The sequence below is a fragment of the Carettochelys insculpta genome, chromosome 22 (assembly GCF_033958435.1).
Source record: "Carettochelys insculpta isolate YL-2023 chromosome 22, ASM3395843v1, whole genome shotgun sequence".
In the NCBI taxonomy this organism is placed as follows: domain Eukaryota; kingdom Metazoa; phylum Chordata; order Testudines; family Carettochelyidae; genus Carettochelys; species Carettochelys insculpta.
In genome coordinates this window covers 14574526-14600536 of record NC_134158.1, presented here as the reverse complement: position 1 = coordinate 14600536, position 26011 = coordinate 14574526, and the positions used below count along the sequence as shown (strand labels likewise).

At 63.7% G+C, this 26011-nt stretch overlaps 2 protein-coding genes and 2 pseudogenes across 2 annotated transcripts; 2 read left to right on the top strand and 2 right to left on the bottom strand.

The window, feature by feature from the left end:
* The first annotated feature begins 3380 nt into the window (after positions 1 to 3380).
* On the top strand, positions 3381 to 8322 carry LOC142024447 (galactoside alpha-(1,2)-fucosyltransferase 2-like; annotated as a pseudogene).
* A 1393-nt stretch (positions 8323 to 9715) lies between these two features.
* On the bottom strand, positions 9716 to 11149 carry LOC142025266 (galactoside alpha-(1,2)-fucosyltransferase 2-like; annotated as a pseudogene).
* A 1439-nt stretch (positions 11150 to 12588) lies between these two features.
* On the bottom strand, positions 12589 to 19498 carry KMT5C (lysine methyltransferase 5C). Its single transcript, XM_075015969.1, has 9 exons — positions 19480 to 19498; positions 17796 to 17923; positions 17138 to 17303; positions 16916 to 17025; positions 16525 to 16688; positions 15803 to 15822; positions 15310 to 15446; positions 14412 to 14584; positions 12589 to 14319 (listed from the first exon to the last, which is right to left on the bottom strand). Exons 2-9 carry the CDS (start codon positions 17903 to 17905, stop codon positions 13268 to 13270), a joined length of 1932 nt encoding a protein of 643 aa, XP_074872070.1. The 5' UTR covers positions 17906 to 17923; positions 19480 to 19498; the 3' UTR covers positions 12589 to 13267.
* Positions 19499 to 22773: 3275 nt separating this feature from the next.
* Positions 22774 to 24998, top strand: TMEM150B (transmembrane protein 150B). The gene is given in 7 exon segments (XM_075015972.1): positions 22774 to 22838; positions 23296 to 23355; positions 23489 to 23556; positions 23779 to 23906; positions 24248 to 24314; positions 24317 to 24412; positions 24522 to 24998. Coding segments are annotated over 7 exon segments (954 nt in total). The 3' UTR covers positions 24992 to 24998.
* Positions 24999 to 26011: the final 1013 nt, after the last annotated feature.

Here is a 26011-nt window from a genome sequence, read left to right as displayed (position 1 = left end):
GATCTCTCTGGGTGTGCCCTCCCTTCTAGCAAGAGCTAGGCCTTTGCTGAACCTCAGGAAGACCTCCTCCTCCTCCTCCTCCTTCTCCTCCTCCTGCTCCTCCTCCTCCTCCTCCTCCTGCTTTTGGAAAGCTGCTTTGTGAGTCTCAGACGCAGAATCCACATGAAGGAATCCCTGGTACCCCTTACTGGCCCACCAGGCCCACAGCTCCTGTGTCCTTCCACCTCCAACTTCTGCTCCCCCCATGGAATCAGAAGTGGGGTCCATCACCAGACTACAAATGTTTCCAGCATCTGGAGGTGGGGAATTGCTGCCCCTCTCCTGCATCCTAGAGACTGACTGTGCAGCTGTTCCACTCCACGTACTCAGCCGCACAATCTTCTCTCTCAACCTGAAAGCCGCTTACCACAGCGACCTGGCTCAGGACCCCACTCCCAGCATGCTGGTCACACCCAGTCACTTGGTTATCACAGGGCTGCTCACACTCCCTTACAGCTTTCCCTTTACCTGCACCAACATCCAGCTCCTGAGCCACCTTGACACTGTCTGCACCGGACCCGTGCAGAGCACAGCCAGTGGGCTCACACTCAGGCAGGTCCTGGCCCTCAGGAACTGAGACAAATTTCTCCCCAAACAAACTGCTGCTTTCTACGGACAAGCGACTTCCCTGCTCACTCTTGTTTCCCTTGCTCCCATCCCCGGCAGTTACCACAGTCTGCTCCGGGAAACTTCCACGAGGAGTCTCTTCTTCAGCAGTTCCTCAAGCAACAATCAACCTCCATCGGCTTGACAGGGGCCCTGCTCCCCTTAGCCACAAGAAACTCCTTCTGGGCTTCAGCTGCACTCAGAACCAGCTCTGGGATCTCACCACCACTCTCAGCCACCCTAGGCTCAGGCGAAGAACCAGCTTCCCCAGAAGCAGAGGCACTTTCCTTGCATCAAGGACCAGCGTCCTTATCAGGGATGCCACTGCCCATCCCAGAGCCATTCCCTCTGTTCCACCCACATGGCTGGATTCAGAGTCACACCTGGAATGCTCTTTCAGGGTTCTTTCTCCAGCCACCCCAGGCTGGGGGAATCTTCTGCAGACAATGGACTAGTTCCCTCATTGGCACCTTTTCCAAATGCAGGCTCTGCTCTCTCCCCAGGCTGCTGCTGCTGTTCAACACAGACAGCCAGTCGGAGACACTCTCTCCTTTGTCCCACTCCCCCGGCTGGTCTCAGACACACACCCAGAAGGTGAAGCAGCTTCTCCCACAGACAACTTGCCGTTCCCAGTAGACGAGCTGCTTTCCTGCACAGACACACAGGGACCTTCCTCGGCCCAGGCCTGGAAAACTCTTCGCAGGTCTGTCTTGGCCACTAGTAGACGATGGGTTGGAATCGCTCCTTCCCTCCCTGAGCTGTGGCAGACCCCTCGGTTCAGAGCTCCATGCAGTCCAGGGTTCCCCGCCCCGATCTGGGCTCGCTCCTGCAGGAGTTTCCTTAACCCTCAGCTCTGCCATTGCACATTCAGGCTGCCTTGTCCAGCTCCTTTAATCTCGATTCAGTTTCCAGGTGCTGCTGCTTCACAGCGGAGTTGTTGAGCAGGGTTTCAGGCTCACGGGCCGATGCCCTCTGCACCCCACGATTCCCTTCAGTGTGCCAGACTTCTTGCGGGTCACTCATTCCCGGGGGTTAGGCCCTCGGCCCCTCTGCCTTCTGGGACCGACTCCAACTCCGACTCCATAATTTTAACCACGGCAAGCGTTTTTCTCTCTTGCCCTGCTCTGTCCTTCATTAATAACCGTGTAGGTGTGTGAGGATAACGCACTGGCCCAGCCTGTGCTCGTCGGGGTAAGAACTGAGCCTATGTTGACCTGGGGATGTGGCTGGTCCCTTTGGGGGCTGGCAGAAGCTGGGTGGATTTGTGGAATAGGTTTATTACGGAGCCTCTCACCTGCATACGGATGGGCCCTCACCGAGGTATAGAAGCTGCTGAAGAGTCTGGGATCTACTGGTGTGATGCTTTTGGTGACTACTTTATCCCTCCCTCCCTCCATGTGTCCCCCAGCTCTCTCGATCTATCCCGTCCCACCCCTCTCTCACTCGGGGCTGGGTGTACCCAGAGCACAGACCCAGGAGTTTCACCCCCCCAGGGGTCTGGCAGGAGCTGCCCCCTGTACCCTGGATGCCCTCTGACATGCTGGGCCCCCACCAAGCCTTGCTCATCCCTTGGGCCCCTGGGGAGCCCCGAATGCCCTCCTGGCTCCACCCCCAGGGGGCTCCCTGCCACGGGTCCCTGGCTCTGCCAATGCCGCAGGGTGAGCGGCTGCTCTGTGTTATGCCCCCAGCACTGGGATGGGGTGCAGTGGGCACTGCCTTCCAGGCTGAGACAGGGCCGGTGGGAGGAGCTGCGCAGACCTGGAGTAGTTCATAAAACAAGGCCCAAGGACGACGGGCAACAGCTGGGGCTGGGGACGGGGAAAGCAGCAGGATGGGAACCGGCCCCCAGCATCCCACGGGCAGACATTTTACCCACAATGCACTGCAAGACACTCCCAGAAGGCTTCACCCCACACTTCTGCCAGCTGCTGGTGCCCCTCGCTCCTGACCCACAGCCCCTGCAAGCCCAACCCTGGGTTTTCCCAGCCCTCCCAATGCCCCTTGCTGTGGACCCGCAGCCCCCGCCAGGGCTGGGATGGACCCAGCCCTGCCCGCCAGGAGCTCACGCCCCCGCTGATCCCCCACCGCACTCACTGCAGGTGCCTGGAACCCAGAGCAGGGTTAAGCGTGGGGCTGGCTCCGCTCCAGGATACTCCAGCCTCACCCTGAGCAGCCAGGGGTGGCAGTGGACCAGCAGCTCAGTCTGACACAGTCCGGCCATTAGAGCTTTGTTATCACTGGGCAGCAGGACACAGTATTAAGGAGAGAGAGACCCAGCCTGGGGGTCACAGCAGCTCCATCCCACTCCCCTTGCTCCGCCCAGCGCTGGGGGCTCCCTAGGGGCGCTCTCCCCGGCTGGCCCCAACAGTCCCAGGGCATGAGGCAGCCAGGAGCTGGGGCCATGTGCTGCCAGGCCTGGAAGTGCCAGAGCTGGGACCTGCTGGGATGAGACACAGCAGACCCATGAGCTGCCAGACCTGGGGCTGCTGGAGCCAGGAGCTGCCAGGAGACATACTGGAGCGCTGAGCTGCCAGGCCTGTGAAGAGCAAAGGCCAGGTGTCAGACAGGCAAAGGCAGGCAGAAATTCATCACTGTCACCACCTCCCAGGCAGGCGCATGTCCCCTCCCACCCACCTGGGCAGGACCTGAGCCCAGCTGCTCCAAGCAGTGGAGGCTGTTGGCTGTCCAGGACTGGATCTGTCCTGCTGAGAGGTGCGTCCGGGCCTGGGGGGGCCATGGAAGGTGGGAGCCCGGGTCTGGGCTGGGGGCAGTGGGGAGGCTGGGACAGGGGGTGCAGGGCTTAGGGGGGGGATAGTCCCGAGCCCCCTCACGGAATGGGGTTTCTCTGGGTTCGGTGGTTGGAACAAGGAAGTGAGCTGGGCCCAGTGAGAGAAGGAAAAGAACCCAGGAGTTCGGGCTTCCAGCACCTCTTGGTCTAACCACTAGACATCACTCCCCTCTGATGGCCAGGGAGAGAACCCAGGAGGCCAGGCTCCCGGCCCCCAGCCAAGATAGTTTGTGTTTCTCTGCCAGCGGCTGGCAAAGGGTTACTGGAAGGGAAGGAGTAGCTGGGGGGGGGGCACTTTTGACTTCTGTTTGTTCCGTCTTACGCTGCCCCACCCCGGCCCAGGTGGTACAGTCCCATGGGTGGGGGTGGGGGTGGGGGGGTAAGAGCAAGCAAGCTGCAAACAGATCCATAGCGGGAGTGGGGTGGTGGGTGCAGTGGTTCAACCGGGTGGGGGCTGGGAGCCTTGACCCCCCCCAGGGTCTCTCCCCACTTCTGGGAGGGATGTGAGGACTAATGGTGACAGTGACGGTGGGGACTAGGAGCCCAGATTTCTGGGTTCTCGCTTGGCTCTGGGAGGAGAGTGGGGCCTAGTGGGTGGGGGGCGGGCTCAGCCCCTCTCCAGGAGCGTGTCACACTCCCCCCCACACCAGACGCCTGCGACTTGTGCGGCTCAGGGGCATCGGCCCTGCTTGCTTGTTCCCTGATCTGACACAAGGCTGAATAAGGAACTGCCCCCCCCGCTTTTGCCCAGCCCCGCCTCAGCCTGGCCACCCACAGGAGCGCCATTTCAGCGCTGCAGGGAGGAGCCCCTACCCCAATCCCAGGGGCTCCGGACACCCCGACCTCTCCAGGCCCGGGAGCAGCCAGGAGTGCCGGAACCAAGCCGGGAATTCCAGGGGAGGCAGAAATAGACGCGAGCCCCCAGCCGCCGTAGCACTGACCCAGTATCCCCGCCGGTGGCCAGGCCCGGGCGGGGCCGGGGAGGTTTAACAGGCTCGTGTGTGTGCACTCTTTGTGCACAACTGGAATGCAACAATTGAAATACCTGTTTGGGGCAGACACGCGGGCAGACTCCCTCGCTTCGCTGCAGTTCACCAGGGTGGGACCAGAGCTCTGACAACTGCGAGCGCCCTGCTCGGGCGGCCCCGCCCTCCTTCCCCGTGAATATGCACCGACCTGTAGGGATGTTACCGCCCTAGGGATAGTAGATGAGACGCTCACCTTAAACCAGCCGGTCTGTTCCACACCATCCAAAGCCACGAGCCAGCCTTGCCTGGCTCCCACCTGGGCTCCCGATATGATTTTCCATCCAAGTGCAGAATAAAATTTTCAGCAGGGTCTGTGCGGATGTGCACCACCAGTAGAAACACCCGCTGCCAGGAGGGCACTCTGCTCACCAGCTGGGTGGCCCGTGACTCTCCCTTGAGTGGCTGCCCCCATGCCCAGCTTCCAGGAACCCTGCCCCCAGTGTTCTAACCACTAGACCCTGCTGCCCTCTGGCAGCTGAGAGGGAACCCAGGTGTCCCGGTCACAGGTGCCCAGAGATTGACTTTAAACTCATGAGCTTTTACAAAAATAATAGATCTGGGGTGTTTTCCTTCTGCTTTCTGAGCCCCCTGCCTTGGGATTGCTTTTCGCAGCTGCGGACCAGAACCTTCACTTTCCTTTACGAAGGGAGGCACAAATAATTCCCTATCCCATGGCTCCCGGAGCTGGGGCTCCAAGGAAACCGACAATTATCCAGAGCCTCATGCCGAAATCCCAAGGGTTATGTAGTCTGCCACGATCTCATCAAAGTTGTTCTTGGCTGTATCATTGGTTCCTACATGAAGAAGTAGGAAGGGGTAATAGTCTACAGGTAGAAGAACATTTCAAACGCAATGCCAAGAAAACACCCCATGTTAAAATTGGGGGAAAATGGAGACATTTGAGGTCTCCCAGGGCCTCTGCAGGCAGGACAGGAAAATCAATCACCTCAGGAGCTCTGGGCAGCTCTTTCCCTGGAAAGAAAGTTGGCAGATCCAAGTGCCTAGTCCTTAATCAAGTAAAAGTTGTAGTGCCATCTGCGAGACAGTCATCTTTTGCTGAATAATTACATGCTGAATGTGTATGCTCAGCATCCCACTTCTACACACTTTGTCGCCATTGGCCAGTTCTACACACACACTCTTCTACACACTTCTTAGCCAGTTCCTGAACAGTGCTGAGAAGGTGGGGGATGCCAGGTGATAACCCAAGTCACAGCAACAGCCATCGACGTGCTGATGGCCTCTGGGGGGGACAGTTTCTGTGCTGTGTTTGGAAACTGGCTGGGTGTAGCTGCAGCCCCAAAGGATCAGAGGCATCAATGCACCCAAACCATCCCCGGTGCTTTCCTAACCCTGCCTCTTCTCCCACCAAGAACAGAAACCAGCCTCCCCATGGCTCCCCGCTGGCGTGCAACATTTCAAAGCAGCTATTGCTCAGTCACCCACCCGAGGCGAAGCCGGGACTGAGCAATCATCTCTCCCTGACTTTCCTTCCACGCCCTCCACAATGTCTGCAATGCTCCACCGTGTCTCCCCTGCCTATTGGCCTGTCCTTGTCCCCCAGCCAGCCCTGCTGGAACCCCTCCCATTTCTGCATGAACCGGAGCAGAGGCCTCAGTGGTTTTCCTCCCTCCATCCACAGGCAAAAGGTCTCCTCCTTTGCAGGCTTCCAGCCCATCCATTTAACCCCCAGCCCTTCGTACCTTAATGTAAACACACTGCAGGGGCAGCTACCCCATCACACTCATGGGGGGCGTAGCTCGGGGCTCCACCTGGGAAACCAGGAGGGGGGAATTCCAGCCACTCGCCCCCCCTTTCCTGCTGAAATGGTGCCCCCCGACCCAGGGCTCCATCCTCTCCCCAGCCTGCACCCCCAGGTCTCTTGGGAGGAGCCCAGGCTGGGCTAGCAGTGGGCTGCAGGGCAGGAGCGAGGGGCACCGGCAGGACCAGGGGAGGACTCTACTGCTCTGACTGGTCTCTCCTGGCCCCAGACTGTCTCGTGGCTAAAGGGGCCGACTGGGGGCCAGGGGGATGTGGGCTTTGACCCACTGAAACCTCATCTCTCTGCTCCCCTCAGATGAAACAGGGCTGGAGCTGGAGCCTCCTGGGGGGCAGCTCAGTTCAGCAAAGGGATCCCCTCCCCCATCCCCCTCCATTCACCACCCTCGTGCCTTCTCTCCCCAGGCTGGGACCCCTTCCTGCACCGCCGCTGGCAGCCATGACAGTTCCCTTCCGGGCGTCCCTCCAGCTTGTCCTCTACCTGCTGGCCATCATGAGCCTCTCCATGTTCTTCCACCTGAGGAGCCAGTTCCTCACCCTGGAGTGGAACCGCCACTTCCTGGGGACACTGAAGCGCCTGCCAGCCTCAAGCCATGTCCCACCCCCCACCGCAGCGCCCACCGCAGGGCGGGGCACGTGGACTGTGAACTCCGTCGGGCGCCTGGGGAACCAGATGGGGGAATACGCCACCCTCTACGCCCTGGCCAAGCTCAACGGGCGCCAGGCCTACATCCTCCCAGAAATGCATCAGCAGCTGGCGCCGCTCTTCCGCATCACCCTGCCCGTGATCTCCCAGGACGTGCTCCAGCACATCCCATGGAGGAATTACGGGCTCCACGACTGGATGTCGGAGGAGTACAGGCACATCGAGGGGAAATACGTCCGGCTCACGGGCTACCCCTGCTCCTGGACCTTCTACCACCACCTCAGGCAGGAGATCCTCCGGGAATTCTCCTTCCATGACCACGTCAAGCAGGAGGCCAACCAGTACCTGGCTGGGCTGCGAGGGCAGCGTCAGAACGTGACCTACGTGGGCGTCCATGTCCGGAGAGGGGACTACGTCCGGGTGATGCCCCAGGTCTGGAAGGGGGTGGTGGCGGACAAGGCCTACCTGGAGAAGGCCATGGGCTACTTCCGGGCCAAGTACCAAGAGCCGGTCTTCGTGGTGACCAGCAACGGGATGGATTGGTGCCGGGAGAACATTGACACCTCGCTGGGGGACGTGTATTTCTCGGGGGACGGGAAGGAGTCGTCGCCGGGGAGGGATTTCGCTCTCCTGGCCCATTGCAACCACACAATCATGACCGTCGGGACCTTCGGCATCTGGGCTGGCTACCTGACCGGGGGGGAGACTATTTACTTGGCCAACTACACTCTCCCTGACTCCCCCTTCCTCAAACTCTTCAAGCCCGAGGCCGCCTTCCTGCCCGAGTGGATCGGGATTGAAGCTGATCTCTCACCACTGCTGCAGAAGACATAAGGGCAGAAAGAATGCAGCCCACAGGCCACCAGCAGAATCCCCTGGAACAGTGGGTCAGCCCCCAGCTAGAGGTGCCAGTGCTAGGGAGTTTGGGGGGGCATCAGTGTGGACCCTGGTCAAGTATGGGGGTGGAGGAGCCAAGATGATCTTGAATCTGCCAACTTTCTATGGGTCACCAAGTGGGGACATCCTGAAATTGAACGGTTAAAGCTTGCTCCTCGGGCAGCTCTTTTAAAACTCTTGACGGCAACCTATTTGGATTTGCTGATTGAAAAATGTCTTGCTGTGATAGATGCTACAAAACAGGCCCAACAAGGAAAAGAAGAGAACACCACTGGCCATCACGTACAGCACCCAGCTAAAGCCTCTCCAGAGCATCAGCAGTGATCTACAACCCATCTTGGCCAACGATCCTTCACTCTCTCAGCTCTTGGGAGGAAGGCCTGATCTCGCCTACAGACAGCCCGCCAACCTTAAGCAAATTCTCACCAGCCACTATAGACCACACCACAGTAACTCTAAACCTGGACCCAATCCCTGCAACAAACCTTGCTGCCAACGTGGAGCAGCCAGGAGTTTGGCAAACATCCACCTGGGTGTGATTAAATTCTTCCTCCAAGCTGCTGCGGCTCCCTGTTCTCTTCCACTGGGCGAAAATGACCCTTTGAAAACGTAGGGCAGTGGGACAACTGGCAGCCGGGACTCCTGAGTCTGTCCCAGCCTGAGGAATGGGAGTGGGGCAGAGGCCATGTGGCTCTGCGGCTGGGTGTGTCTGAGCTGCAACCTGGGCTGAATGTGTGCATGGTTCAGGGTGGTAAAACCAGCACTGAGGGGCAACACATGGGCCTTCATGAGCCCCAGTACTACCGGACTCATGAAACCACCCTTCTGAGTGGGGCAGCTGCTCCTCCCCACAGTCCAACCATCCAGAGCCCCTCCCCCCCAGAGCCAGGCCCTCCCCCCCAGAGCCAACACCTCCCCCCACAGGGACATGATTCAACCCCAGCCTGGGAGAAAACCCAGGAGTCCTGGATCCCAGCCCCCTCCCCTAGCCCATCTGAACACTAGATCCCTGTCTCTCCTGGGACAGGAGGGCTGAGGGGGGCATGAAGCCCAAGCTGGGGGAAAACGTACCACCCCCTAGGGACTGATACCCAGTTCAGCAGCTTCGTACCACTAGCAACCTCCTTCCCGTAGCTGCCTGGGCAGGGCAAACCCTGCACCCCAAGGGCTTGTGGGCAGCAGGGGCAACTGAATCTGGGGTGGCAGAGCAGGGAGGTGGGAAGAGACTCTGCCAGCTATCACCCCCCCTCCTGCCCACAGCCACTGGAAGCTGGACAGGAGCGCGAGGCCCCTTGTCTGTAATGCCCAGGCTTCGAACTGCTTCCACGAGGAGTGACTGTTTAGTCTGCAGCATTGAATTCAGAAGTTCATGGCCGAGACTGGATGCCGGTGGGACCCACCCCAACTCACGCCTCCATCTTTTGGGGCGTCTCCATGCACAGCCGCATTGTAAGACCTACCACTGGCCTGGCTGTCACTCCATTAAATGTGGCCCCTGCTTATTTCCTAACGTTCCTGTCAACCAGCGGCCCAGCTCAGCATCTTGCTGACAGGTACAAATGTGTCACCTGCCTTGACCAAACACAGGCTCGCAGCAAAAGAGGCTAGCAAGTTAGTGTCACAGGGTCCCATTGCCGGAATCCCATGCTGATGAACTATGGTACCTGCCTTTAATTTTTATTAATCTATTCTTGCATCATCTGCCCCATTATCTTCTCTGCAATTGACATCAGGCTGATAGGTCACATTTATCCAGCTCACTCCATTTTTAAACCTGGCACAATATAAGCTTTCTTCTGGATGTTCCCTAGCCCCTGAAACTATGGAAAAGCAACAGAAATAAAGCAATGAATGCCTTGGCCAGCTCTTTACAAACTCTTCAATGCATATCACTGGTGCCTGGTTAAAATTCTCATTTTTGTGGCTGTTGTTCTACCTGAGTCAGCAGCAGAACAGAAAGCACACTGCATGACCACCTGCTGTGACAACCTCCTCCATTTATTTTTCCCAGACACAGACCAGAAACATTTATTGACAAATTCCACCTTCTCTGCAGCATTGAGAATTCCATCAAAGCCATTGAAAATGGACCAGTAGTATTGGTGGGAAACTTTTTGTTCCTAATCTCCCTTCAAAACCCCTCCTTGTTCGCTGTTGGCCACAGATATTGCCTTCTGTCCCTTTGCTTCCCTTATCCATTTTCTACGGTGCCTCACTCCTGATTTACAAACACTGCTACCTACCGTCCCTATATTTCTATAGCTGTTGTACCTTCGTTGCTAATCCCGATCCCCACCCACCTGCTCCAACAGTTCAGACTAGGAACAAGGTGGCCACATCTGGGGAATGTTGGAAGATGGTCAGCAGGACCAAGCCAGGTCACCTCGACCCCCTTCTTGCACCTGATCAACAATTGTTCTGATATACCCTGAGCACCACAATGCTGCTCCCCTGGCCAGGGGCTGACCTGCTACCCCAGCAGGTCCTGTTGGAAGCCTCCATCTTTTCTGACTCCACATGCTACTCAACGGTAGAGAAAGCTTGAGATTGATTCCCGGTAAGCTTGGGGTTGAGGCAGGCTGAAAGGTGGCTGATGGCCTGAAGAACCACTGGTACGGGGAATTGGGGAACATCACATAGATGGGCTCCAGCCTGACCCACTGGCCAGCCCAGATGTTGAAGGTCCCGATGGTCATGATTGTGTGGTTACAATGGGCCAGGAGAGCAAAATCCCTCCCTGGCAATGACTCCTTCCCGTCTCCTGAGAAATACACGTCCCCCCACGAGGTGTCAATGTTCTCCCGGCACCAATCCATCCTGTTGCTTGTCACCACAAAGACCGGCTCCTGGTACTTGGCCCGGAAGTAGCCCATGGCCTTCTCCAGGTAGGCCTTGTCCACCACCACCCCCTTCCAGACCTGGGGCATCACCCGGACGTAGTCCCCTCTCCGGACACGGATGCCCACGTAGGTCACATTCTGACATTGCTCAGCCAGGTACTGGTTGGCCTCCTCCTTGACGTGGTCATGGAAGGAGAATTCCTGGAGGATCTCCTGCCTGAGGTGGTGGTAGAAGGTCCAGGAGCAGGGGTAGCCTGTGAACCGGCTGTATTTCACCTCAATGTGCCCATACTCCTCTGACATCCAGTTGTGGAGCCTGTAATTCCTCCATGTTGTGAGCCAGACCACAGCAGAGGAGACCACGGGCAGGGTGATATGAAAAGGTGGCGCCAGCTGCTGGTTGCCTCTCAGGGATGTAGGCCTGGTGCCCGCTGAGTTTGGCCAGGGCACAGAGGGTGGCGTATTCCCCCCTCTGGTCCCTGCCTGATGGAGTTCTGCTCTGGGGCGGGGCCAGTGACCCCGACATGCCCCATGCTATGTTGGGGGCTGGGATGGGAGCGTGTGGCTGGGAGCTGCCCCAGGGCACGTGGGGAGGGGAGTCTCTGTCCCCAAGGAGGGAGCAGCCCTTCAGGTGTAGGAAGGGGGAGACGCTGCCGATGGCCACAAGCAGACATGGAGCACAAGGGCTGGCAAAGGGGACCCAGGAGATCAGGGCTGGCATGGCTGAGGCAAGGGAAGGAGATTCAGGCCCAGGGAAAGGAGTGGGGAGAAATGGTCCCCCCAGGCCTGAATCCTAGTTCCCCCCTGCTCCCAACTCAGATGGCCTTGCCTCTGTACTGCACCCCCCTGCCAGCCCCCCAGTGCCCCTCCCACCCGACGCAGGGCCCCTGCCAGCCCAGCCCTGGGTTTAGTACGGGGCTGGGACTCCACTTTGCCCCCCAGCAAACACAAAAGCCCCTTGGAGCCAGAACATCCGACAGAGGATGGGAGCTGAGTCCCAGCTCCCACAGCTCAAACCACTGGACATCACTCCCCCTCCAGAGCAGGGGGAACCCAGGAGCTCCAGCTCCCAGCCCCCGCAGGATGGACGGACAGACAGACGCTGCTTTAAAAAAAGTCTTTATTCCAGGGTTTTGTTTTTTTTTAAAAAAGGGGTTTTCCATCAAAGCCGCCACAAACAGGCCCAGCCCAGCTCCTCCCCTCGGCCCTGCCCCGGGGGGCTGGGAACCCCCCTCACGTCTCCCTCCCTTCCCCTGAGCCGGGCACATTTCCCTGTGGGGTGGTGTCTCCCATCCCCAACGTTGCATCTTGGATCTCTAGCACCAATCCATCCCTGCCCCCCCTGCTGTGACCAGCCGTGGGTCCAGCCTAGGGGGGACCAGATGTACCACCCCCCCATTTCCAGCCCAAACCCCTCCTACAGTACAGATGCGGGGTGGAGTCCCACCCCAGGGGGTTTACTCTCCCCCCCCCAAGGGAGCTGTAACAGCTTTAGTGCCACATCCCCCCACCCCACCCCAAAGAACCCAGAGTCCAGCTGCCCTTGGCCTGGCCCCGTTGAGCCCAGAGGGCCTGTGGGAAGGTGGCATCTCCGTCATGAATACATAAAACACGGAAGTCACCTGCCCGTGGGGCTAGAATGTGACACCCCCCCCACAATGCCCAGGGCCTGGGGGGCTCCAGCTGGGGGTGTCAGGAAAGGGGGTGCTGCACACTGGCCTTGGGGGAGGGCTGCCTGGACGCTTCAGAAATGGCTTCGCCTCCTCCCTCCCCCAGTGAGGTAGGTAAATGTGAAACCCATTTGTCAGATGGGGAAACTGAGGCACACAGGTGACATGACTGGGCCCAGGCCCGATGCAGCTGGGAATAGAACACAGCTGTGCCTCCCCCACACCCTCCCTTTCCCCTCATCCCCCTCCAGTCCCCTCCCACAACGGGGGACAGAACCAGGCATCCTGCCTTTCTCCTCCCCCCTTTTATCACCCCCACTATCGTTTGAACCTTGTACCCAGGGGAACGTGAACCCTAAACTCTACGTCATGCAGCAAGGAGGGGAGGGGGTTGTGCAGCTGGCCCCTAGAACCAGCCCAGGCTCACGCCCCCTGCACCCCAGGTCTGGGAGCAGGTTGGGGAGACCAAGGGGGGGGTGAGAGCTGGGATGCAATAGGCCCCTCCCCAAGGCTCAGCCCCAGCAAAAGGGAGCAGCTTGGCCCCCACTTGGCTAGAGAGGGTGAGGGGATACCGAGGCCCCCCTCCCCTGGGGGGGTGCAATTCTATTCCGCCCTCCCCCACCACTCCAGCAGCGACAGGGAGAGCAAAACCAACTAGCACCAGAGATGGGGGACTAGGGGCTGTCGATACCAGCTGGGGGAGGGGTCCAGCCCTTCCAACCGCACCGCTGAGGTGTGAACTGGGGGACCGGCCCGCTGCTGCTCCTGCCTCAGGGCTGGGTGCTGCAGGTGGGGGGAGGGAGAGGCGGTGCCACCCTCCCAGGGCCAGGCCCCAGGAGCAGGGCCCGGGCGCACGGCCCCCCAGCGCCCCCTGGAGGGGAACAGGCCCACGTCCTAGCACAAGCCGTCTGTCCCACTGGTCCCCCAGCCAGCGCCAGCCCCCAGTGCAAGTGCAGACATGTGCTTTCGAGGCCTCAGGCCGACTCCTCGCTGGCGGCCACGTCCAGGGCGATGGAGCCGTGGCTCACCACCAGCCGCAGGCGTTTGGGGGGGGTGAAGGGGGGAAAGCTCATCGTCCGCTTGGGCTCCTCCTGCGCCAGGCGGACGGGCCTCCCTGTCTCCAGGCGGACGTGGGCGTAGAGGGAGAGCTTGGGGTCGTCTCTGCCGGGCGGGGGCCGGCTGGCTGGCTGCTGGCAGGTTAGGGCAGGGAAGCAGGGGCGGGCAGGGATCATGGCCCTGGCTTGCTGACGGGCCATACTCCTGGTCCGACACAGCAGCTGCCTGGGGGGCTGAGGAGCTGGGGGGCAGAGGGGGCCTGAGTCCCCAGCCCGGAGCTCCACCCCTGCAGCCGGGGGTCCTGAGTCCCCAGCCCGGAGCCCCGTCCCTCCAGCTGGGGGCCCAGAGCCAGGCTCCAGCACTGCTCCCGGGGGCCTGAAGTCCTTGGGATGGAGCTGTGTGTCCCCAGCAGAGAGCTCTGGAGCTGCACCAGGAATCCCTGAGTCCTTGGGGTGGAGTCGTGCGTCCCTAGCACAGAGCTTCAGAGCTCCCCTGGGGGGCCCAGTGACCCCCGCACGAAGCTCCAGCACTCCGGGGAGCCGCGCACAGGGGAAGGCCTCCCCTAGGGCCTGGCCAGGGCTGGCAGCTCTCACCCCAGGGCCCAGCCTGGCCAGCCCCCGCCGCAGCCTGGCGCCCGGCTCTGCATACAGGATGCTGTCCGGGCTGGGAGGCGGTGCCCGGAGGACGCCCAGGCCGGTGGCCCTGCAGCAGCTGTTGTCCCGCTGGGCCCGGTGGCGCGTGCGCAGGGAGCACCGCAGGAGGGCACCGGAGCTTCCGGGGCCGGCTGGCACAGGGCCGGGCTGCCTGGCACCAGGGCCCCATCGCGGCAGGGTGACCCAGAGGGGCCTGCGCAGCCGGCAGCCCACGCCCCGGCAGGCCACGCAGTCGTGCAGGGGGATGCGCAGGTCCTTCAGGGGGACGGTGCCCAGAGGGGCGGGTGGCTCGCGGCAGGGGGCGCCGAGGCGGGCAGCTGCAAGAGGACACACGAGCAGGTCAGGCCCAGGGCTGGCATGGGGGGACCCCTCAGCCAGCCCAGGAGCAGCCCCCTCCCGCCGCCCCTACCGCAGCTGCGCTCCCTCCTGCGCCGGGCCTTTCGCCGCAGCTGCGCCACTTTGGACACCCGCCCCTTCCAGCGCTGCAGCCGCCCGTCCGTCTCCCGCAGCTGGTACTTCTCCTGGCTGGAGGCAGAGTGTGAGGGGACCTTCTTCCACAGCCGGAAGGCCCCTTCCCCCTTCCTGCGGGGAGAGGCCATGAGGACAGGAACCCAGGAGTCCTGGCTCCCCAGCCCCACCTCCAGCTCTGCCCACTAGACCCCACTCCCCGCCCAGACCCAGGAGTCCTGGCTCCCCGCACCCCCCAGCTCTGCCCACTAGACCCCACTCCCCGCCCAGACCCAGGAGTCCTGGCTCCCCAGCGCCCCCCAGCTCCGCCCACTAGGCCCCACTCCCCACCCAGACCCAGGAGTCCTGGCTCCCCAGCCCCACCTCCAGCTCTGCCCACTAGACCCCACTCCCCGCCCAGACCCAGGAGTCCTGGCTCCCCGCACCCCCCAGCTCTGCCCACTAGACCCCACTCCCCGCCCAGACCCAGGAGTCCTGGCTCCCCGCACCCCCCAGCTCTGCCCACTAGACCCCACTCCCCGCCCAGACCCAGGAGTCCTGGCTCCCCGCACCCCCCAGCTCTGCCCACTAGACCCCACTCCCCGCCCAGACCCAGGAGTCCTGGCTCTCCCCCTGCACAGCTCTATCCACTAGACCCCGCCTCCCCACCCAGCCCCAGGATGGACCCAGGAGTCCTGGCTCCCCAGCCCCACCTCCAGCTCTGCCCACTAGACCCCACTCCCCACACAGACCCAGGAGTCCTGGCTCCCCACACCCCCCAGCTCTGCCCACTAGAACCCCCTTCCCCACCCAGCCCCAGGATGGACCCAGGAGTCCTGGCTCCCCAGCCCCACGCCCACCTCTCACAGGTGCGGCATTCACACAGCTCGTTGTTCTCGCCAAAGAAGCCCTCGCCGTAGAAGCAGGTGATCTCGTCCTCCGGCTCAATGTCCCTGAGCACCTTGACGCAGGCCGTGTTCCCCTCCGTGGGGACAAACTGGTGGGACAGGGCATCAGCTGGGGCCGTAGCACAGGGCCCGCGCAATGGGGGAGCGCCTCTTCCTGGCCAGGAGTCCACAGCCACTGCCAGGTCCAACCCTGCGCCCAGGACCCCGGCCCAGGAGCAAAGGCCATTTCCCCCAACCCGCTGCGGGGGGGAGGGGGAAGCTCACAGGTGGGGGAAACACAGCAGCCCCAGCCCCAGCCCCAGCCCCCACCCACCCACCACTACACACTGGTCCCCTCCCACCACCAGGAGAGAACCCACCAGCCCCGGCCCCCAGGTCTCTGCTCTAACTACTAGACCCCACTGCCCTCAGAGCTCAGCCGGGACAGCCCCCAGCAGCGGCCTACCTTGCAGTTCGGCCTGCAGTCTAGCAGGGTCCACGGAGGGCCAGCAGGAGAGAGGCACAAAAGAAGCCAGAGCACAGGGTCAGATGCCTGCGACTCGCTGGGGCTCACAGCCACCCCCCACAGGCACAGCCCAACTCCCTGGGGGCAAACCACAGGCTGCTGCTACACAGGGCAGCTGCGGCACGAGGGGGTGATGCAAAAACTGTCCCCTCCAGGGGGCACCGGCTCCCACGGGGCCCAGCTGGCTTGCGGGGCAGGGCCTGTCCCATCCAGGGGAGCTGGTTCCCACCCAGCCCTGGCCAGCTCCTAACAGGTGGCGAAGACTCTGCCCTGCCCATGTCAGAGCTGGTACTTCACGACACCCACAGCGCTGAGATGCGTCTCTCTGGTCGGCACACCTCAGAGAGAACACAGGGCCGTGCGGGGGGGCGAGGGGCCCCGGCAGGGCTCTGGGTGGAGAGCAAGGGGCCCGGCGGGGCTGGGGGGGAGCAGGTGGGGAGTGAGTGGCACCGGCAGGGCTGGGGGCAGTGAGGGCACCAGCAGGGCTGGGGGACTGTGGGTGGGGAGTGAGGGGCCCCGGCAGGGTTGGGGGGGAGCGAGGGGGGGAGCAAGGGGCCCCGGCAGGGCTGGGGGGCTGCGGGGGGTGGGGAGCGAGGGGCACCAGCAGGGCTGGGCTAATGGGGCTGCACGCTGGCCGGGCGGGGGGGGGGTGCCGCCCGCACCGTGGTTGATGAAGGCGGCGGGGCCCAGCCACAGTTGTGCGCACTGCTTGCGGGTGGAGTACATGATGCTGAAGTCGTTCTCCCCGGCACGCAGCAGGCTCTCGTCCGGCTCCGTCAGCTCCGCGATGCAGCCCACCAGCAGCTCCAGCTTGTCGTTCTTCCTCCTGCCAGGCACCGAGTGACTCGTCAGGGGCCTGCCGGCCGCACAGCCCTCTCAGCAGGCACGCGGGGCGGGAGGCAGGGGCTGGGAACGTGGGGACCCCTCGCCGGGCGCGGGGCAGAACTGCTCCGGGGGAGGGCTCTGGGAAGGTGTGGACCCCGCTGGGAGAGGGGTGCTGCGTACAGGGGGACCCCTCGCCCAGAGCGCTGCAGTGAGCTGAGAAGCCCTTACCATGACTTTGTGGACACAACCTGGGCCCCGTTGGTCTCCAGCGAGTAGCGGCTGCAGGGCAGGATCACGAAGCCGCTCTCGGGGAGGAAGATGCGGAGGTAGCGGAATATCTGAGGAGAACCAATACAAGAGGAACCCTGAACCAGGCTGGGAACCACCTCCCCTGCTCTAACCACTGGCCCCCGCTCCCTTCCCCGAGCCAGGCCGGGAGCCAGGACTCACGTGAGTTTTGAGCGCTGTCTCCTGCTGGCGGCTACGGCTCTTGAAGTACGGGCCAGCCCATTCGCCCAGCATGAGGGCCCGGTAGGCGGCCTCGAGGTCCCGGCGCCGGCGGAACGCCTCCACCGCCTCGCGTAGGTGGTGCTGCCTCCGAATGGCGGGGAGCGGGCTGGGGGAGGAAACAGTGGTCTTGACTCCAACACTGTCAACACAGCCCCGGGCCCCCCCCCCAGTGCCCCCCACTCCCGACCCACAGCCCCACCGCCCCAGCCCCGGGCCCCCCCAGTGCCCCTCACTCCTAACCCACAGCCCCCACAGGCCCAGCCCTGGGACCCCCCCCAGTGCCCCCCACTCCTGACCCACAGCCCCCACATGCTCAGCCCTGGGACCCCCCAGCCCTGCTGGTGCCCCTCACTCCCAACCCACAGCCCCTGCCAGCCCAGCCCTGGGACCCCCAGCCCAGACGGTGCCCCTCACGCCTGACCCACAGCCCCCACACGCCCAGCCCTGGGACCCCCAGCCCTGCCGGTGGCCCCTCACTCCTGACCCACAGCCCCCACACACCCAGCCCTGGGACCCCCAGCCCTGCCGGTGCCCCTCACTCCTGACCCACAGCCCCGGTCTGGGACCCACAGCACAGCCAGTGCCCCTCACTCCTGACCTGACATTCATTTTGTGGGTCTTGAAACCCAGGTAGGAGTCGAGCACCAGGCTGGTGGCCAGGTCGTCATTCTCACACAGCTCCTTCGCCGTCACCCGCGTGGAGCCCATGGTCCAGCCAGACGCATGCTGTGTCCACAGCATAGGGGAGGGGTGTCAGACAGGAAGAAAGGAGCCCCCTGGAGCCCCAGCCCAGGGGGGTCCCACAGCTCCGGGTGGCTTTGGCATCTCTGCCACACCCAATGCCAGCAGAGTAGGGCACAGGGAGGCATGTGAGGCTGGAACACAGGGCCCTGGGGTGTGCCAGGGGGACAGGATAACCTGGGACTCCTCCCCCATCCCTGGCCCATCACACAGCTCAGGGCCGCAGAGCAGGAGATCCCCGGCAGGGTGTGGGCCAGGGAAATGCACCAGGCACCTGCTGTGGGCCTGGCCTCTCCTCCACTCCTCGTTCTGGGGTTTCCCTTCAGCAGGTGACAGGGACAAAGAAACAGCACGAAAACAACAGCGCGTGAGAACCCCTCATGGGCCCCTGGCAATAGTTCATTGCTGCTTCCCACCGAGACCCGGCCACCACTTCTAGAGCTGGGACAGAGCCCAGGAGTCCTGGCTGTCAGCCACTGCTGCCACGCTCTAACCACCAGATCCCCCTCCAGGGGCAGAGAGAGAACCCAGGAGTCCGGGCTGCCAGCCCCACCTATGTGTTAGCTTCCAATCCCCGTCTGAGATCATCTCCCTCCACTGTGCCCTGGGCTCTTTAAAGTGACCTCCCGTGGCCCTGTCTTCCCTCCCCTGCCCCAAGGGAGCAATGAAAGGACCCCCTCCCCCGCCCGCCTCCACGCAGGCTGTGACCTGCAGCTATAAATCACTCTAATCACAGGGCAGCCCTGGGGGCCAGGACTCCTGGGTTCTTTCCTGCCTCGGGGGCGGGGGCGGGGGCGGGGGCGGGGCGGAGGGAACAGGACTCCTGGGTTCTCTCCCTGACTCTGTGTCCCACTTGGCCCCGCTGCTGCTGCTCCCTGCCCGTTTCCCCTCCGGGGCCCAGCGCGGATGGCTGCCTGGCAGGTGGGGGGAGGGGTTTCCCGGGGGGACTCCCCCTGCCCCCCTCCCCCCCAGCTCTCACCACGCACAGGCGCCCCGCGGAGACCAGCTGCTTCCCAGAGCGTGCGGGGGGAGAGAAGTTAAGGGGCGGGGAAGCCCGGGGAGGGAGCAGGGCACGGGGCCGGGGGCGGCTGCCATTCAAGCCATTCCCACGCCCGAGGACCGGGCCGGCCTGACCGGCAGCGGGGCCGGGAGCGCGGACGCTGCCCCAGCCGCCCTGCGGGCGTCAGCAGCGGCTCCAGCGAGCCCCGCCCCCACACGGGGAAACTGAGGCACGGAGGCGGCCTCGCCCGGCCGGACGCCCAGCGGAGCGGGGGCGAGAAGCCACGTGCCCCGAGCGCCAGCAGCGCCTCCGCCGGGCCCCGGGGGCGACTGTCCACGGGCAGCTCCGGGCGCACCGGGGCCTCGATCCCGCAGGGGCGCCGCTCGGGGGGCCGCGGGGGGAAGGGATTACCCGGGGGGCGGGGGAGGAAGTGGGGGGCTGTGACCCCGGGGGGGGGGGGTGCGTAATGGGGAGGCGGGGTGGCGGGAACGGCCGTTAGGGAGGCCCCGCCCCGAACGCGCCGCGGCCGCTCGCGCCTCACCTGCCCCAGTCGCCGCCGCCGCCGCCTCTGTGTCTCCCCCTCCCCCAGCTCCGCCCAGCCCCCGCGCGGCCCTCGCGCCCACCACCCCGCCTCTCACAGCCCATTGGCCCCGTCCCGGGCGCGTCGCTTTCCATTGGTCTAGCCCGACTGCCTGTCAGAGATGGCCCCGCCCCTCGCGGCTCGACGCCTCCGCCCTCCAGCCGCCGTTGGGTTTTCGGAACGTTTGTCACCCGCTCGTCCCCTCCTCGGGCCGCCACCTGGCTTTCGGCTCTTGCCATTGGCGAAGCCAGGTGTCTGTCCACTGCCTTCCAGTCCCTTCGATCCCCATTGGTCAGCCAATTATCCCGCTCCTCCGCCTCTCTTTATTGGACTTCTCAGGTGCCAATTCTAGCCATCCTGCAGTCTGGGCACCCATTGGTCTCTTTGTTATTCATCTACAGGTCCGATTGGTTCTTCCAGCTATCAATCTAGTTTTATTCCCGCCCACTCATCGACAGCTATCGCCTCGCTGCCTCTACCAGCCCCCATTGAACGGAGCCCGTGTCAATCATCCTGTTCCCACCCCCATATGACCAAGTTTCTCTCGGACTTGCATGCCCTGTACCTTCTATTGGACTGTCTATCTGGCAATCACTATCCTTTGTCACCCCTCCCGCCACGAGCCTGTCTCTCCTCCTCCCTGATTGGCCCGCTGCCTCCTATTATTGGCTCAGACAGATGTCAATCATCTATTGTTCGTCAGGTCGCTCACATGGGTTACTAGTTGGGTGGGGGGAAAGGGAGGCTCTCGACAAAACTTTATTGACAGCCCTGCTCAGGCGAACAGGAGCCCTGAGCTCTTCTAGGCCCTACAGTAAAGACTTGGTAAATATAGTGTGTGCTCCTCGGTATGCAAATAACCAGCAAAGGGGCAGATGAACCGCCTAGCTCAGGGGTCCAATGCTCAGAAACTTAACACCCTCCCCGCTGCATTGTCCTGTCCCGACGTGGCCCTTTCGTAGGCCCTACTGTAAACACCCATGGATACCATTTAAAACTTAAATAGTTCCTTTTAAAGGGAAATGAGCTCAAAACAATGCACTGTGTAAGCCTTTTTAGGCCTGGCGTTTGGTAGGCCCTACTGTAAACACACACATTCACCACCCATTGAATCAAAGCAAGGGGCTTTCCAGGGTGGGAAGGGGACCCAAAGCAGTCACATGGGAGGAAGGTGCCTCCGAGCCACCACTGAGATTGCTGGGGAACAATTAAGGGTGGAGAGCGAGCAAGGGAGTCCCTGGATAACCAGCCCCTTGTGTCCCACGCCAGAGGCTGTTGCTTCTTAGTGCTGGCTCCCCTATAAAGCATTCCTGGCTCCCCGAAGCCTGCAGGCCGGGCAGCGGATGTCACCACTCAGGGCACAGCTGGGCCAAGGTCTCCTTAGTCAGCAGGAATTTGGCTGTGATGAGAGCGGCAGAAGGACTGGCGGTTCCCAGCTGAGACGCCCCGGGGGTGCTACCCAGGCTCAGTTAGGATGCAGCATGCTGCCGGGGTACCCCAGAGCCCTCCAAACAGCTGGTGAGGCTCATGTGGGGCTGGCGGGCAGGGCAGAAGGGAGGTCAGGCTGACTGCGGGGCAGGTGGAGATCTTTCCTTGCCAGGGAGCACGGCCCCAACTTGTCTCCAGGTCTGGGAGAGAGGGAGCAGAGAGTGGGGTTTCAGCTCCCAGCTCCCCTCGCTACACCCCTCTCCCATCCCAGAGCTGGGGAGAGAACCCAGAAGTCCTGGCTCCCAGCCTCAATCCCAGTGATCCCCCTTGAACCATCTGCAGGCTCCTGCCCACGCTCAAGTCAAGTGGGGTCTGGTGACTGGATCCGAAGTTTGGCCTTCCTCTTCTCCGCACTGCTCTGCCAGCAACCCTGCTCTGCCTGTCTCCACCATGCTGCACCCCCAGCTGAAATACCCCCCAGGGAACCCCGGCCAGCTCAAGCTCTCCAGAGAGGTGAGACACCCCTTCCCCCACCCCCTGGGCCCACGCCTGCTGTGCCAGCCCCGATGGGGGGAACCAGATTTCTGCTCGATTTCCTATTGCGACTGGCTGGGCTGTGTTCCCCCTCCCCTCCCCTCCCCCCGTCTGTTACCATCTAGAAATAACTGACTTTCCTGGGTAAACTGGTCGCTTCCCTCCCTGTCTCCTCACTCCCTCCCCCAGCCCTGGGGGGCGTTGGTTTTGGCTTCCCCATTCGTTCTGCAACAAGGCTCCTTGCACCGGAGTCACAGTGCCTGGGGGTTTGCTCTGCCAGAGGGTTGTGGTTGTGATGTAACAGGGAGGTGCTGAGCCGGGGGCATGGGAGGGTGGCAGCTCAATGCTGTTTTAACCCAACCGCTGGGCACAGGAGGGTCGCAGCCGGGCACTACCACACAGCTCAGCCGGCTGAGCCCAGGGACACACAAGGGGGCAGCTGTTGAAGCGGTCCTGTCGGCCGTGCGCTGGTGGGGGTGAGTGTGTCCCAGGGTGGGGGGAGACACAGCAGGACTTGGCTGAGGGCTGAAGCCGAGCATCCTAGAACACATGGCTGTACCGCCAGCAGCGCCCGGAGAGAGTCGCCCCAGCACCGCGCCAACCTCACCCAGGCCGGTGAAGGCCCTGTGTTGGGTGGGGCGAGGCCCTGCCCACACTGCACTTTGGTCCCAGCCAAGGCACAGGGCTGCTCTCTGGCCCGGAGTGAGGCCTGCTGGGTGCGAGGGCTTGGGTGCCCCCAGCCACTGATGCTGGGGTGGCCAGTCCATAGATGTTTCTGCGACAGAAGCTCAGCAGAGGGGTCGGGCTGCACCAGGGACACTGAGGCACCAGGTGGGGCATGGTGGTCAGAAGTGGTAGAAGTGGGAAAGGCAGCTGGTCTCCCAGGCCCCACCACTCTAACCCCTAGGCTTCACTTGGAGCCGGGTGAGAACCCAGGAGTCCTGGCTCCCAGGCCCCTGCTAGGCCTCACTCCCTGCTCAGAGCTAGGGAGCCAACCCAGGCACCCCTCCAGCCCCGACCCGGAGGGGGGGAATATTTAGTGCTCCTAACTATGTCTCAGCTGGGTGTCTCTGAGTCCCCCCAGTACCCTCATTCTCCCAAGGCAGTGACCCCAGCATTAGATGCAACCTGTGCCTTTAAATGGTGGGAGGGGAGGGGTGGGGATGTTTTAAAGGGCTCCCCCAGGTTACAGCTCCTCCTTGGTGGGGGGAGGGAGCCCGGCCTTCTGCAGAGGGAAGGGCAGAAGGGCCTCTCCCCCCTCACCAGTGTCTCACCCCTTCTCAGGTCTCTGTCATGGGGGTGTGGGCCCTGCTTCCCATCCTGCTGGCCGTTGGGGGCACTGTGGGCTTCTGGGTGGTGTAAGTACAGCCTGGGGGGTGGCTCTGCTTGTGGGGGTGCTGCCTGCCTTGGGTGGGGAATGGGGGAGGGCTGCGCCTCCAGGGGGTGCTGCCTCCCTGCTAGCCCCAGGGCAGAGCCTGGCTGGTTCAGGGGGGCAGGGAGTGGGGCTCATGGTCTGTCTCCTCTAGGGAGCACTGAGTCCCACCTGGCCCCAGGGCAGGGCCTGGCTGGCTCAGGGGGCAGGGAATGGGGCAGGGCCTGTCCCCTTTAGGGGGTGCTGGTTCCCACCCGGCCCCAGGGTAGGACCTGGCTGGCTTGTGGGACAGGGAGTGGGGCACAGGGCCTGTCCCCTCTAGGGAGCACTGGGTCCCACCTGGCCCCAGGGCAGGGCCTGTCCCCTCTGGGCCAGGCAGAGGAAGGGTGCTGAGCAGGGCTGTTCTGAGCGCCTGCCCCCCATCCCCCTCCCTGTCCCTACAGATACGCCATGGCTGTGGCCAACGGGGCTGTGAACCTCACGGTCGTGTTCCCATACATCAGGTAGGTGGGGCCCAGGCTGCCTTCCGGCCCTTTCCGCTCACAGTGGGGCTGAGGGGGCTCAGAGCTGAGCCCTGCTACAGGGGGCTGGGATGGGGAGTGGCCAGGATCTGTCCCGTCTCTCTGCTCTTCCCAGCACCTGTGGCTCTGCCCCACCCCAGAGCTGTGTCTTCGCTCAGGTGCTTAACATGGGAGCCTTCCTCGGTGAGTAATGCGGGGACCCCCCGGGGCGCTGCCCCCCCTCACCTGGCCCCAGGGCTGGGCCTGGGTGGCTTGGGGGGGCAGGCAGTGGGGGTCACTGTCTGCCTTGGGTGGGAATGGGGCAGAGCCTGGCTGGCTCAGGAGGGCAGGACATGGGGCAGGGGCCCGACTGGCTGGGGGCAGGGCACGGGGCTCCCCTCTGACCTGGGCTGTCTCCCCTCCCAGTCGTCTGGATCAGCTACCTGAGGTTCCAGCAGGTGCAGGACTGGGGGAGCTCTGGGGCGCTGAACACGGCCGGCCTGGCCCTGGGGCTGCTCTGCGCCCTGGGTGCCTCCATCGTGGCCAACTTCCAGGTAGGGTACTGGGACTGCGCCACAGGGGCAGGCGGGGCCCCGGGGGGATCATGGGGGGTGCTGTGCCCGGGGGCCTGGCGGACGGGGCCCAGCAGGGGGTGCTGTGCACAGGGCTTCCCCCAGGGAGGGGTTGTGCACCAGGAGTGGTGTTCAGGGGTTCTCACCAGGAGGTGCTGTGGTGTGGGGGCCCATTAGGGGGCGCTGTGCACCGCGGCAGGGCTCAGGGGTCCCCTGTGGGGCGCTGTGTGCCCAGGCAGGATCGGGGGGGCGCTGTGCACCGGGCGGGGCTCAGGGGTCCTCCGGGGGGCGCTCTCCCACCCGCTCCCTTCCCGCCCTGGCAGCAAAGTAACCAGCTGGAGACTCATCTCTTCGGGGCATTTCTGGCCTTCGTGCTGGGCGTCGGGTACTTCTACTAACCAGGCGGGTGAAGCCGCGGCCGGGCGGGCGCTGGATCGGACCAGCCCGGTTCTGTCTCAGTGCGGGCAGCACGGCCCTGCTCGCGGCCAGTATCCTTGCACTGGGGGCGCGGCGGGGCTGGGGGAGGGGCCGGGGGCGGCGGGCGGGGGGAGGGGCGGGGGGACACCGCCCAGCCATTGCCCCTTGACTCGGGCTCGGTGCTCGCTCTGCACGGGCTGGGCCTGCGCTCGGAAGCCGCCTGCTGCGAGTGGGCCTTGGCCCTCACCCTCTTCCTCCTCTTCGGCCTCTTCGCTGTGGACTTCCAGCACATCGAGCGCTGCACCCTGCGGCTGCAGCGCCGGGCACCCACCCTGCCCCTGGAGCTGCGGGCCACCTCCACCCAGAGCCTGGCGCCCCTAGGCCCAGCCCCACCCGCCAGCGGACCACCCCCCCGGGCTCGGGCCGGGGTCCGCCTGCTCACGCCGCTGGCCCTGCCCCGCCGGCGCGGGGGCACTGCTGGGGGAAGCTCGCAGCGTCGGCAGCGGGCTGGCCCTAGGGGCAGCGATTGGTGGACCCCTGGGGGGGCACTACCCCCTAGGCGGGGGGCTCAGGTTCCCTCGTGGGTCCGGCCCCCTCTGCTGTCGGTTTACCCCGCCCCGCCCGGGGCTTACGGGGGGGTGCTGCAATAAACGAGGTTTCTCGCATCCACTGCCTGGCGGGGGGGGCCGGGCCTGCCCCTGCGGGGGCTCAAGCGGGAGCAGAGGCTGCCTGGGGACCTGCTGCTCAGAATGGGGGCGGGGGGGGCCTGCCTGGATTCTCTTGCGGCTCTGGGCGGGGGAGCCTAGTGGTCAGCGCAGCGCCCGGGGCCAGGACACCGGGGGTCGAGGGGCCGCGGGAAAACGCCACAGGCTGGGGCGGAGGCCACAACCCCCTCGTCTCTCGGGGCGGGGGGCAGAGAACAGCGGCTCCCTCGTCCCGCTCCCCACCCACCAGGCTGGGCTGGGTCGGGTCGCGTCAGATCCCCCTGGCGCCCACGCGAGGTGGGGAGTGGCGCCTCGTAGAGGCGACAGATACCCCCTCGCGTTTTCTCAACAGGGGGTTCACACTGCCTGGCGGGATCGGAGCCCCAGAAGCCGGGGTAACACTTCCTTGGGGATCGGGGGAGGCCAAAGGAGGGGGGGACGCACGCTGCCCTGGGGAGTCGGGGGAGCCCGAGGGAGCGGTGGGGGGCAGAGAATAGGGGCACACGCTGCCCGGTGGATGGGGGAGCCCCAGGGAGCGTGGCACATACAGTGCCCGGGGGGTTCCGGGACCGGGGGGGGGGTGACACAGGGAGCGGGACACACACTGTCCGGGGGGGTTCCGGGAGCCCCACGCAGCGGGGGGGGGTGACACAGGGAGCGGGACACGCACTGCCCGGACCGGGGGGGAGGGGCACGGGGAGCGCGACACACGGCGCGAGGCCCCCGCGGGTGCTCCGTTTTCGGTCTGTATTTTCTGGCTTAGAGCTAACGCGCCCCGCAGGTGAAGTGGGGAGCCCGAGCGCGAGGCAGACGGGGCGGTTCTCGCAGGCAGCAGCACGCCAGCATGCACCCCGCGCCCCCAGGAGCGCCCCTGCTGGGGGGACACCACGGGGGGACACCCGGCGTGGGGGCGGGTTCCTTCAGAGCTGCAGGATCCAGCGACCCAGAGCCCCCCCCCCGCGTCTC